This window comes from Epinephelus fuscoguttatus, linkage group LG2, assembly GCF_011397635.1.
Source record: "Epinephelus fuscoguttatus linkage group LG2, E.fuscoguttatus.final_Chr_v1".
In the NCBI taxonomy this organism is placed as follows: domain Eukaryota; kingdom Metazoa; phylum Chordata; class Actinopteri; order Perciformes; family Serranidae; genus Epinephelus; species Epinephelus fuscoguttatus.
The window spans coordinates 38,309,605-38,322,670 of record NC_064753.1 but is presented as its reverse complement, the minus strand read 5'-3'; the positions used below and the strand labels follow the sequence as shown (position 1 = coordinate 38,322,670).

At 42.1% G+C, this 13,066-nt stretch overlaps 1 protein-coding gene across 1 annotated transcript in view; it reads right to left on the bottom strand.

The window, feature by feature from the left end:
- Positions 1 to 342: 342 nt before the first annotated feature.
- The window catches only part of LOC125880679 (mothers against decapentaplegic homolog 6-like), a 28,808-nt gene continuing 16,084 nt past the window's right edge, over positions 343 to 13,066 (bottom strand). The window contains exon 4 of the mRNA XM_049563385.1: positions 343 to 1,337. Coding sequence (XP_049419342.1) covers positions 694 to 1,337 — 644 coding nt within the window. The 3' untranslated portion in view covers positions 343 to 693. The remainder of the gene's footprint in view (positions 1,338 to 13,066) is intronic.

Genomic DNA, 13,066 nt, shown 5'->3' with positions numbered 1-13,066 from the left:
GTGTACTGTGTGGTGCTGTGAAATGTGTCTGCCCAAACGCTGGCATTTTTTTTCTGTTCTTCTTTTTGAAAATCTTAGTAAAAATATTTTGGAATTAAAATGAAAAGACAATTAGCTTAGCTTAGCATAACTTCTGGGAACAGGGGGAACAGGTAGCCTGAGTCTGTCCAAAGGTAAACCAGCACCTCGAAACATTCCTGTAAACACTGAAAAGAGCATCTGTTTCTTTATTTTGTGAGAAAACAGGCCAAATGTTTGTCAAAGTCAACCCTGCACTTCAATGGCAAGTCAAACAGTAAAAACTAATCTACAGGTAACAGCACTTGAGACCACCACAGAAACCTTCATTTAATACAAATACTTTATTGACAATGTGTGTATGGCATACTGTTTGATGGAGTTGCTAAATCATGAGAACATAAACCAGGTTTGTTTTATTTTTACAGTTTATATTTGCAAAATGACACTGAGAGACTGTAATGCATATATAGAATCAAAAGTGCATATTCTTGTTCCTTTTTTATTTTGTCCATATACACATTACACTATACATAAATAATTGCATTGTAAAAATGACTCAAGTATTTACATGTATAATATATTTTATATAATATATAAATTTTATATTAAATCTAGGTAGATTACAATTAGGATACTGGGTCGGGAAACCTCATGTGAGTCTGTGTTTGTGTGCTATCTGTGGTTGTTGAGTAGCACTTCCAGCCAGCACGGACAGGAAGTGATGAACTGTCTGGAGTAGCAGGGGCCCCATCCTTTAGCAAAACTGATGCGAACACTGTGTGGGTCCCAGGGCCCCTCCTGGCACTCGGGCTTCACGCCGTGCTCCGCCATCCAGCTGGAGCGCTCATAGTCAAACACCTTGAGGGAGAAGCCCGGCATCACCCTCTTCACACTCAGCCCTCGAGCCCTGGGTGGGTCCAGAGTGGGCGAGTGGACAAACACCGGGTGCTGGCTGCGGTTGTACATCCACACTCCGTCCAGCTCCCGGCTCAGCACGATGCCGTAGCCGATTTTACTGCGTATCTGTTGCACACTGCTGCTGCTGCTGCTGTTCCCTCCGCTTCCATGGCTGGGGTGTCCGTGAAGACCCAATATGCCGTGGCTGCCTGGGTCGTCACGGCGACTGTGGTAGGCGTTGGCGTGGAGCTGGCCCAGGCAGAGGCCTGTGCCCTGAGGTAGGTCATAGAAGATGTTGAGCGAGGGCTCGTAGGCTGGATAAAGGCGACCCACGCGTGTGCGCTGCTCCCAGTAGGCAACACTGCACCAGTGAGAGCGATGTCCGCCGGAAGTCGAGGAGCCGAGGGAGGTACCAGTGTCTGAGGGGAAGAGGAGAGGAGAAAGAGTTAATGTTTGCATTGGTGACAAAGAGTGTGTGCAGTAAGACAAGTGTTCATGTGGCCAGAATGTGATCTAACCTTCTTAATCTCAATCCTGTTGATGCTTATCAATACTCAAACAAGACTTACAAGACAACCCCTAGTTTTCAAACTGAGACTGAACACATGCATCCATCATACCACTGAAATATTTTAAGTCACAACAGCAGCAAGTTGTAGAAGGCTTTTATTTCCATTTTATACAACAAAAGAGAGGATTTCTCCTTCTGCTTGATGAGCAAAATTCATAGCAACCATAACCTTTAGATTCACAGACGAGTAACAAAATAAAAGAAGTACTTCAGTTCTCCTTGTCATAGATTCTCCAAATCTCTGAGCTCTACTGGTGGGCTGAAACACTGTTCTTCCAAAAGATAATCCCTCATTTGGTGGTGGAGAGCACAGTCTAACTCCCAGAGGTACTAAACTGGGTTGCAATCTGATGGCTGCAAAGGCTATCGGATGAAACTGGTAGATGAAACAATACATGCACAGCATTATTTCACTCCTTACTTCACTTCTTACTTTATTCAGACTAGGGCTGTAAATTACATCTGTTGCATTGCTTATCCTTATGTTGTATAGTCCCTGTTAAAGGTATACTATGCTAAATCATTCTAAAAAAAATTGTATTGTATTTCTTTCTTAATTTATTTTGTTCGGGATGTTTCTGAGAGTGTAGCCCCCTTACAAAAACAGTGTCAGGTGAGGAGGGGATTTTCTAAAAAGGTAGCAACCGGGTAGTAGCAGCATGCATCCAAGAGGAAGCTGTAAAAGTTGTGGACTCAGCGCCAAAAAAAATATAGCCAGGTGAAACGCCAAGTGGACAAAGCTTGTTTCAAAAAGAGAGTCAATCTGAGGTTCAATTTCACTTTCACTGGCACTGAAAGAGAGGATGGGGATGAAGACTTATGTGGAGTTGTCCTGTTTTCTGGTGGACACGCAAGTGCCCCTGTTCAGCTCACATAGCTTGTGAAAGTATAGTTTTTCCTGTTACAAAAAATGTCCCAGACCTACAATAGTAGCTCGCAGTGTACGTACAAACAGTTTAGAGAGGAGGGGCCGAATTCAAATGTTGCATTTAGAAATAGTCAAATGAGGAATATAGAATAAAAGAAGAACTGGGAGCTAGACAGCAGTGAGTGGTTATTTTTCTGGGTTTTTATGTTGGTCTAAGGACAGAGGTGTCGTCTGCCAGGCTGTTCTCGTGCACAGTTCATACGTATACCTATAAAAAATAATGCACCACAATTAATATATAACCCACATAATCATGAACCAGTAATTCATGTACAAACCATGTAATCAAGAAGGGTATGATCACATGAGTAATGCACTAATGGGAGTAAAGTAGCCCATGTAAGGGAATTAGTTGGGGTGGTGGATGGGTCAAAAAACACAGGACTTTCACTGGGAGGAACCAAACTATGAGTTATTTTACAGTACATTGTCACCACATTTCTTTTCCTAAACCCAACCTATGTAACTTTACTTGCCTAAACTAAATCTGTATAGCGTTACACTAAATATATAATGTTGTTGTGGAGCAAACAAATAAGATTCCATGCAAACTGTTGTGTGTGCATTTTCGTAAGTTATCATAAGAACTGTTGAATGAGGATATGTTGCGTATGCTGTACAGATTGTAAGGCCCCTTGAGGTAAAGTTGTGATTTGTGTTATAAGGCTTTATAATAAAACTGACTTGAATTAAAAACAACATCTCCACACTCATCAGACCACTGTGTGACCTCTTGTACTCTGTATGGAAGCGTCTGCATTCGCTCTGTTTCTTCACTCATTTGTTCATGTTTTTCCTTTAATTTGTCACTCACCTGTATATTTTGAAAAGGTGCTTAAACTGCCAACACTAAACAGCCCACTTCCTCCTCTGACATCCCTCATCATCTCACGTCCAAAACACTCCTTCAGGTCCGGAGTTAAAGAGGAGCAACAGAGAGGGGAGCGGGGGTGGGGGGGCGGGAAGCATTCAGCTCTCTGTCAACCTAGCGCATGCCCGTGAACCCTTGACCCCCCAGCCCTCATGCTATCAGCTCACATTAACTCCCACACAGAGTGATGCCATTATTTTGCTCCAGAGACTCTACTGACACAGAGGATTTAAAGACCCATGTGCCTGTGGCCCCATTCCTTTCATATTCCCGCGGGCACCCCCTCTTCATCCACCAGGGGCCGGAATGGCTGCGGCCCTTCTCCCATTAACAAGCTGCTTTTAGGGTGAAACCAGGACCGAGATTAGGCTAGGTGTGTTATGTTTGCACAGCAGCCATTTTTGTTTCGGGGCGGGGGGGTAGAAGAGGCTGTGGTAGTACGGGGAGCTGGAAGGAGGAGGAAGAGGAGGACGTGTGTGTGAGTATTTGTACGCAAATACAAGAGCACACACACACTAGATGATGAGATAGGGCCTCACACATGCACACGTACACACACAAATTGGAACTTCTGATCCAAACAGTATGACTATCACACACACACACACACGCACACACACGCACACACACACAAAATTGCACTTCTCATCTGAGGCCCACGTGTGTCATTAGTGAATTCCAGGCTGGCAACTCCTGCGGTCTGGAGTTTTTACAGCTCTCCAATAAGAGAGCAGGCTGCTCAGCTAGCAGGATCTCTCTCTTTCTCTCACTCTATCTCTTTCTGACTCCCTCTCACACACAGACACACACACACACACACACACACACACACACACACACACACACACACACACACTTTTACAAGCCATGCTCTTCCCTGTAATAAGGCAAACACAAACATGTCTGGGGAAACACAGGGAGACTTTATGAGCTCACGATCAAATTAATTCCCAAAGAAGACATAAAACAAACTGGGACTTTTTAGGGTTTTTTAGACATAGTACACTTTAATTTCCACCATATAATGAATGATGCTGCAGAGGGTATAGTATTAAATCCTGGCTTTTAAGTTTCAAATGAAACCTAAGCCCTATAGAAACCTAAATTCAGGAATATGATTCAGTTTTTATGCACCATATATCCGAAAGAAGCTCTTATAACTCCTGTTTAATCTGTTTTATTCTACTTAATTTTGTTTGTATCTTCTATTTCATTTTACTGTTTTTCAAACCTATCTATTCATCTTTTTATATTGTTTTGTGTTTCTTTTACACTTTGTCTTAATGCCTTTCATGTCTTATTTAAGCACTTCGAATTTCCTTGTTGCTGAAATGTGCTTTACAAATAACTTGCCTTGCCAAAAAAGCTTTAATACTTAATATTCATACTTTTGAAGGTCCAGTGTGGAGGATTCAGTGGGATAACTGGCACAAATAAAATATAATAAAATAGGTGTGTTTTCTTCAGTGTATAATCACCTTAAAGTAAGAATCGTTATGTTTTCATCACCTTAGAATGAGCCGTTTATATCTACATAAGTAGCGGGTCCTCGTCCACAGAGTTCACCATGATGCACTGCCAAGTTTTTATAGTAGCCCGGAACAGACAAACCAACCACTGGCTCTAGATAGGACCATTCACATTTTCGCATTGGCCACTGTGGTTAGCAGTCCCGCTGCAACTAGCAGCATTGGAAAAACATTGATTTATAACATGAGAATGATAATTCGGCTCCCGGTAAAAACCTCCTGAATATCTGGATCTTAAGTTATCAGAAAAAAGATCAATTTCAATCAATCAATCAATTTTATTTATAAAGCCCAATATCACAAATCACAATTTGCCTCACAGGGCTTTACAGCATACGACATCCCTTTGTCCTTAGGACCCTCGCAGCAGATAAGGAAAAACTCCCCAACATTAGCCAACACATTCTCACTCCGACCTCGTCACATATTGACGTTTGGTTCTGGACTTTCCATGTCTACATAACACGTCTACATACGACGTGCAAGGTACCCTCAGTGCGTTGGTTGTTGACGTTCTGGGACTGCATCCAGTGATGCCTGTTACATGCATTGTGCATGCACTTCTTTCAAAATACACTTCCGTCTTCACAGGAAATTTAACATTCACATACAGTCTCTTTCAAAATAAATGCACTATATCGGTACAACATGGCAAAATTGATGGTTTTTTCCTTCAACCATAAACACATGGTTGGGTTTAGGCAACAAACACACATGGTTAAGTTTAGGAAAAAAAAGAACAGGGCTTGGTTTTATAAACTTATGGGATGCGAACACTGCTCTCTCGGGTGAAAGTCTTTGTTTGTTGGACCCATCCACAACCCCTCCCACCAGCCCCAGACCCACCGCCCCACCGTGTTTCCCCCTGACGCTGCCAGGCTGCGCTTAACTATAATGGCAAATGGCCGTGTATCATGCTGACTTTTTTCGTTGCTTTCTGATGCCCCAAGTCACTGCCCAAGCACCAGATTTTGACAACTTAGGAGTGAGACTGGGCTCCATTAGCAGGAGCTGGGCTAGGGTCTTCATACTGCCAAACAGCGTTGGAGAAACACTGATTTGTAACATGATACTGCTTTATTCAGTATTTTACCATGCATATACGCAAAATGTTGATTGTCATCAAGTCTGTTTTTATAGATCACACCTTTTGCATGAGTGTAAGTAGTGTACGCCTCTTTTGGGCCTCGTTTTATGCGTACACGTTTATAAATGAGACTCCCTGTTCCGTCTCTTTTGGAAAGGACGAGACCTCTGCTGATAATTCTACTTCCTGGAAAAACCTCCTGAACAATAAACACTGAAGGAATTCTAACCAGGAGAAGTTTCAGTTGGTTTCAATCTGCAATCCTCACCACTAGATGCCACTAAATCCCCCTGAATCATACATACTGCTCCTTTAATTTACTATTCAGCATTAACCTGAATTTAATTGTTCTTGGTCATTTGTGTATTTACTTATCATTTACTATGACTGTATAATACTATTTACCTTATTTATTGTATTGCATTTGAGTTTAATTTCAAATTACTGGGTTAAAAGTATTACTGGCAACTTGTTTTATTTCTATTTCCTTGTTTTCTGCCATGTCAAACTGTCCATATATCTTATTGGGGGGCACTGAGGGGTGAATCTGCTGTGAAGTCAAAACCACTCCATCACGATTTCAACCAGTGTTTGACAGCGCGAGTGGTACAGCATGTCATGTTTAATGTTTCTGGCACAGTCCTCAGTGTCATCATACTCAGCCTGGCTATCATCCAACTAAAAGGTATAATGAGCTTGTGTGAGACTGTCGAGGGAGAGCGGGCAGGGAGAGAGGAGGGGGAAGGAGCGGGTGGGCAACCAAACTTCTTCAGTGGAATTTTAAAAGACGGGTTCAGACTAGAGGTTATCAGCGTGTTTATGTTCGAGCGGAGGAAGTCAGGAAAACGTGTGTTAGTGTGTGACTGCGTGAACCTGCGTGCCTACATCTGTATGTGAGGGCTGGCAGCAATTACAGCGTCCTGCAAGCATTTACGCCAACCACCATTTAACAGCTCTGTTTACCAATTAGATAAGTAGCCTTTGTTATTTCATTTCAAAATCACTGTCTCTTAGTGCCAATCTCATGGAAACGCCCCGGTACACTTCACAGTTTTTATCCAAAGCCTAAACAACAGTAGAAAGAAAGGTGGAACATAAAACAAATAACTTGCTGTAATTAAATCCCAGTAATCCACAAGTTAAATCTGTAGACTAGCTTTCTTTTGGGGCCGATAAAAAGCAGTCAGACAGGCAGCTTCCTGTCGGCTCCCCACAGACTGTCTAACCTGGACTTCAAACAATGACAGCAACACTCATCTTTCCTTTCTTTCCTCCTCTTTCTTTTTGTCCCCCCCCCCACCCCCCCCCACCCCCCCGTCACAACTGAATAGATATTACAGGAGTAGTTCTGGGAAATACCTGTATTTGTTTTCTTGCTGAGAGTTAGATGAGAAGATTGATAACATTCCCGAGTCTGTACGATAAATATGAAGCTACAGCCAGCAGATGGTTATCTAGTGTGTCGCCACAAACACTAAACACAGCGCATCTGGTTCTTGTGCATACAGGTACAGTTCTAATGTTACAGTGATGTCCATAGAAAATAAACTTAAACTAAACTAATACTAGTTTAGGATAAAGACTGGGGACTGGGGGAAACAGCTAGACTGGTTCAAAATCTGCCAAAACCTGCCACAATGGTTTATAAGCTCACTCATTAGGCCATTATGTCTCATTTATTTAATTTGTACAAGAAACAATTGTAAAAACAACTTGTGGTTTAATGGGAGATTATGTGCCAAATTATTTGTTGCTGACTGATGACAACCTTACTGTGACGACAAAACTCCAGGAGGTTACTAACCCCCCATACAATCTTAAAATGTCATCTTCACACTTTTTTGAGACTGTCCTCCGCACAAAATATGACCACACAGTTTGTTTGTACAGGCAGCTTGCTGTGTTTGTATTGTGTTTATTGTTACTGGCACTAGTGGCCATTGTTATAATCATGGGAGCAATGAGGGAAGTCAGGTGACATGGTATAAAAAGCGACAAAGTCCGCACAAGGAGGAGGACAGGGTGGATGGACTGGTCAAACAAATACAGGACTTCCACCCAGAGGACTGTTGGTTGTGTCCTGTGTAAATGCTATGTATATACGCAAGTTAAGTTACTTACAAATGTACTTATTTTAACCTGAACCACGATCTCTTTCCAAAACCTAACCAAGTAATTTTGGTGCACAGTGTAAGGCATCCTTAAAATGTACAGTGGGAGGATGTGAAGACGCATTCTTACTCCGACCTTGTCACATATTGACGTTTTGTTCATGGACTTTCCACGTCTACATATGACGTGCAAGATACCTTGGGTGCGTTGGTTGTGAACGTTCTGGGACACGTCCATTTTCACAGGAAATTTAACATTTACATACAGTCTCTTTCAAAATAAATGCACTTCAAAACCGCAAATTGACGATTCTTTTCCATCAACAACAAACACACATGGTTAGGTTTAGGAAAAAAGAACAGGGTTTGGCTTTAGAATTGTACGTAACGCGAACACTGCCCTTTCAGGTACAAGTCAGTGTCTGTTGGACCCATCCACTACCCCTCCCGCCTGCCCCACTTGGACTTTTGCTGCCTTAACTTTCGTCCTTGTCCTGCCACGTTTCCTCGACGCTGCCGGAAGCCATTAAACTATCATGGCAACTGGCTGCGTATCATGCCAACATTTTTGTTTTTTTGTTAGTTTCTGATGCCGCAAGTCACTGCCCAAGTGCCAGATTTTGACGCCTTCAGAGTGAGACCGAGCTCGTTTCCCCCTGTTTCCAGTCTCGATGCTAAGCTACGCTAACCAACCGCTTGCTGTAGTTTGGACAAAGATGAAAGTTGGATGGATTGTCTCATCTAAGTCACAGCTAGAAAACAAAAAACTACATTTCCCAAACTGTCAAAATATTCCTTTAAACTCCAGTCTGAGCTGCAGATGCTTCCTCCTGCTAACCTTGCACAGAGAGGAAGAAAGTTTGGGGGAGTAAAAGGGGAAGTAGAGGAGTAAAAAAAAAGAGGGACTGGGTGAAAGAGGGAGCGGGAAAATGAGAGGGAGAGAGCGAGAGAGAACCTGCCAAGCATAACCAGCATCCACGGAAAAAATGAAGAGAGAGAAAGAGACTGTGAGAAAGAGAGGGAGGGAGGGAGACCCTCGTCTTTCATCCAGTGCCAAGGATTAGATTCCCCTCCAGTTATTAGACTCTTCCACTGTGCTGAAAGAAGTGGGTGGGTTGGGGAGAGGGGGAGGGAGGAGCGGTGGGAGTACAGGGGGGAGACAGAGGGACGAGAAGGGAGGATAGAATTCAGCTACTGACCACTGTCAGCCGCCTCTAAGGTGCTTTGTTTTGATTCAACTTCCTCAAATTTCCTCCCAGAGCTCTAAAAAAGTAGAAATAAAATAAAATATGGGGGGGAAAAGAAAACACCCCTCCCTGGCTACAAATGGTAGGTTCTGTGTTGTTTGAGACAACTATCATTACAGGGCAACTTCAATCCAGCAAGCCACATTTAAGCTGGCGTCTCGACTATCTCTGCCATCAGAGGGCTGCGTTATCGCCAGACATTTACAGTCCAACACAACGGGGCTCCCAAACACATACAAACACACACACATTCTTGCACGCACACACACGCCTTCCTTCTCCTTCTTTTTCCATTGTAAAGTGGATGTTATGATGTAGCCTGCTGCAGTGTGCAACTGCATATCGTTCTCTGCTGCCTCTGCACGAGAAATTAAACACCAATCCATTATTTCATGCAAACACACGAGCGCATTCCTTGAACCTGCAGGTCAGCGGAGCCACAGGAAAGTAACTGTGTGTCCCTGTAAAATTCCTGGGAAGACGTGTTTGGAGGCAGTTTAGAAAGCCGCTCCAAGAGGAAGAGAGAAAGTAACCAGTTTCCTGCATTTCTGCTGCTACTTCAAAGTGCCAGACGAGTTAAGCCAAGGAATGTCTCAGGTTTTGCATACATCACTGCATCCTGGACGGCCTCTGCTGTCATGTCTTATATCATCCACCGAGACACCAAGTTCATGATGTCACTGTTGATGTAAAAAACACAGAAAAGCCAGATCTTTTTCAGTGTCATGACTGCAGTTGGAGAAATTCTCCAAACTCTTGTGAAATGAAGACTGACAATTTGGAAATAAAAGGTAGTTTTAGATAATATACTGTGTTGATTATGCACTATTGTTGACATTTGATCCTCTGTTGTTTTATGAAAATTTGCATTTGACACTGGCAGAACTTTCACACACTTTTAGAAACAACATGATACCAGTATATAGATGGTGCCTTGTAGGGATGTGTGAGTACACCATTATCTGTATCTGTATCTGTTAACTAAATTATCTGTATCTGTATCCTTACTCAGAGGGGGCAGGGCATGGACCGTGAGTAGGCGGGGTTTGAACAGGAAGTTAGCAGTTTAAGCCTGAAATTGACGTGTTGATCAGAAGTTGCTTTATTTATTAATAACTGGAGAGCTATTTAACTTCGTATAACAGCAGGCTACTTCATTTAATTTTTTATAACAGTACTTTATTAAACAGTACTTAAACTTCCTTATAACGGTAGGCTACTTAATGTAATTATTCTATAATAGTACTTTATTTAACTTTATCATCACAGTACTTTAACATTATTATAACACTACACCATGAAACTTCATAAAAGAGTACTTTATTTACTTTATTATAACAGTATGTTTTTTAACTTTATTATATCAGTGCTATATTTAACTTTGTTTTGACAGTACTTATCCTAATGAAACTTTTTTTATAACACTACTTTATTAAACCTTATTATCACAGCACTTTAACTTTATTATAACAGTAGGCTACTTTATTCAACTTAATTGTAACAGCAGTTTAGTATTTTAGTGGTCTACAGTCGTTTAGAGGAGATTTCAAAATATCAAGATAAATATTGTGTGTCGTGATACAGCCTAAAAAAAAAAAAAAAACTGCAGTATTTTGTATAGGCCGTGTTAGCCAGCCCTTATTGCATGTTATCACCCCTTTTCTCTCTATATAACATTGGTGTTGACGTATCAAATAAAGCCAAAAACACTATATAATCAATAACAACTGTGAATATGTTCCAATCAAACTTGCTTTTATCAGACTTAACAAAAAAACTGCAGCAAACAGAGAATGTGAGAGCTGAACCTAGCCAGGTAACTGTGGTATAAAGTTGGAAAATATCTCTCAAAAGAAAAGATCCGCGATAAATAAGCAATAAGAGGCTACAATCTACAACAATGCACTGCAAGGATTTGCCATGGTTTAATCTGAACCCTGAGCAGAAGGCTTTGTTAGCTCAATGAGCAGCTAAAACAAAGGCTACTTCTTTGATTTCTAAAGTTGGACAAAGAATGTTCTGAGGCTCAATTAGTTAAACACAACTAACTGTGATTGCGCTGTTGCAAATCGTCTGATTCTTACTTCCCTGAAGCAGGTTTAGTTTCAGCGAAACATTTGCAACTGTTTCTAGTGCAACTTAACCAGCTGAGCAGGAGGCGGGTGGGACTGAATCCTAAATTATACTTCTAGAGTACATTAAGGTGTCACAGCAGCTACAGCATGAGGTGATTTATTCTCCTGCACAGACTCTCCTCACTGTTGTTGCACCAGTATTTAAGGAGACCGTTTGATCGATGGCTGTGCATTCCTGCTACACCTGATGTAATCGTGTCCATTCATACCCAGTGGTGAAAACAATCACATCAAAGCCAAAGTGTGCGCTGGAAATGACTTTGCTAGATGAGCATGAGCTAATCTGTTGACCATTTTTGATAGGGAGAACATTTCTTCAGTCTGCTCCCATGCTATCAACAAACACAGCAGCTCAATCACAGGTCATGAGGTGTGTGTGTGTGTGTGTGTGTGTGTATAGCTCGTGTAGCCCCTATACATGTGGTTATACTTACAAGAGCTACCTACGGACACACCAGAGACACATACAGGTATCACAACATTGCGACAGAGACATAAATCAGGCTGGACTAAGACACTTCACAGCCTCATGAAGAAAGATGCCATATTACAGCTTCAAGAATAACTGGTATTCAGTTTTACACATGAGTTAAAAACCAAAAAAAAAAAAAATTCACCTGAACAGAGACACAAAAGCAGGCGCAGAGAGGCAGCGCTCTGCAGTTGACAAGCCTCCCCTCCCAACACATTCCTGGACAGGCCCTCTTCCTCGACACTTCCTCCCCCCGCTCAGCCAGTCACAGGGGTCAAGTTGACAAGTCTCTCATTGAGCCTCATGTGGCTCCACTATACGGCCTTCACTCCTCACAACATCATTATTGGTGGAATAGATCCATTTGTTCCACTATGGAGACAGAATTATGAAATTCCTACTAAAACTTAATTTGGGAGAATTATCTGAACGTGAAACTCCGATGTGAAAGACACTGCTGTATAAACACAAGACTGTGGACAGACAATACAATGCACAATCAGTGTACATGACTCACACAGTCAGGGGGTGACACAAGGACTGAGAGACCTGCACTAGCTCAGTAAAGCTATAATTGTGTATAATAGAGACTGTCCAAAATACAACCACATACGTTGATTTTACAGGCTGAAATTATACCCGTATTTATGTTTTAGGAGGATGGGGAGATGGATGGGTCAAACAAACACAGGACTTTCATCCAGGAGATGAGTGTGTGTCCAGTGTTAAACTGTAATAAGGTCATGATAGGTCATGTCATGATACTCTTCTGAGGAGTGTTGCTTTTTAACTTCCTTAAAACCTTAGTAACAAACATAGCCTACTCTTGCTCTCTCAGTGACAGCTTACTGGCTGCGAACCGTAGTTAGGAACACACTGGCTTATTAACTTTATTGTTGCTTGGCTCGTTAATAGCTGGTAATTAGCTCCTAGCATACAACTCTGCAGAAGGAAGGATGGCGAGGCGTTCGGGTGCCGTTCACAACAATGGCTACATTGCAGTCTTCATAACAAAACAGTGAACATGGCCATCTCATGGGGTTTAGCAGTAGCCCTGAGCTTATTCAACACCGACACCCAATTCTGCTGGCTATCATCACTCTTTGCCACCTGAGGTCTTCATCATGACACCCTGAGAGCTGCTTCCCTCCACGCACACACAATTAAGCACACATTTTTATGTCATGATACTCCTTT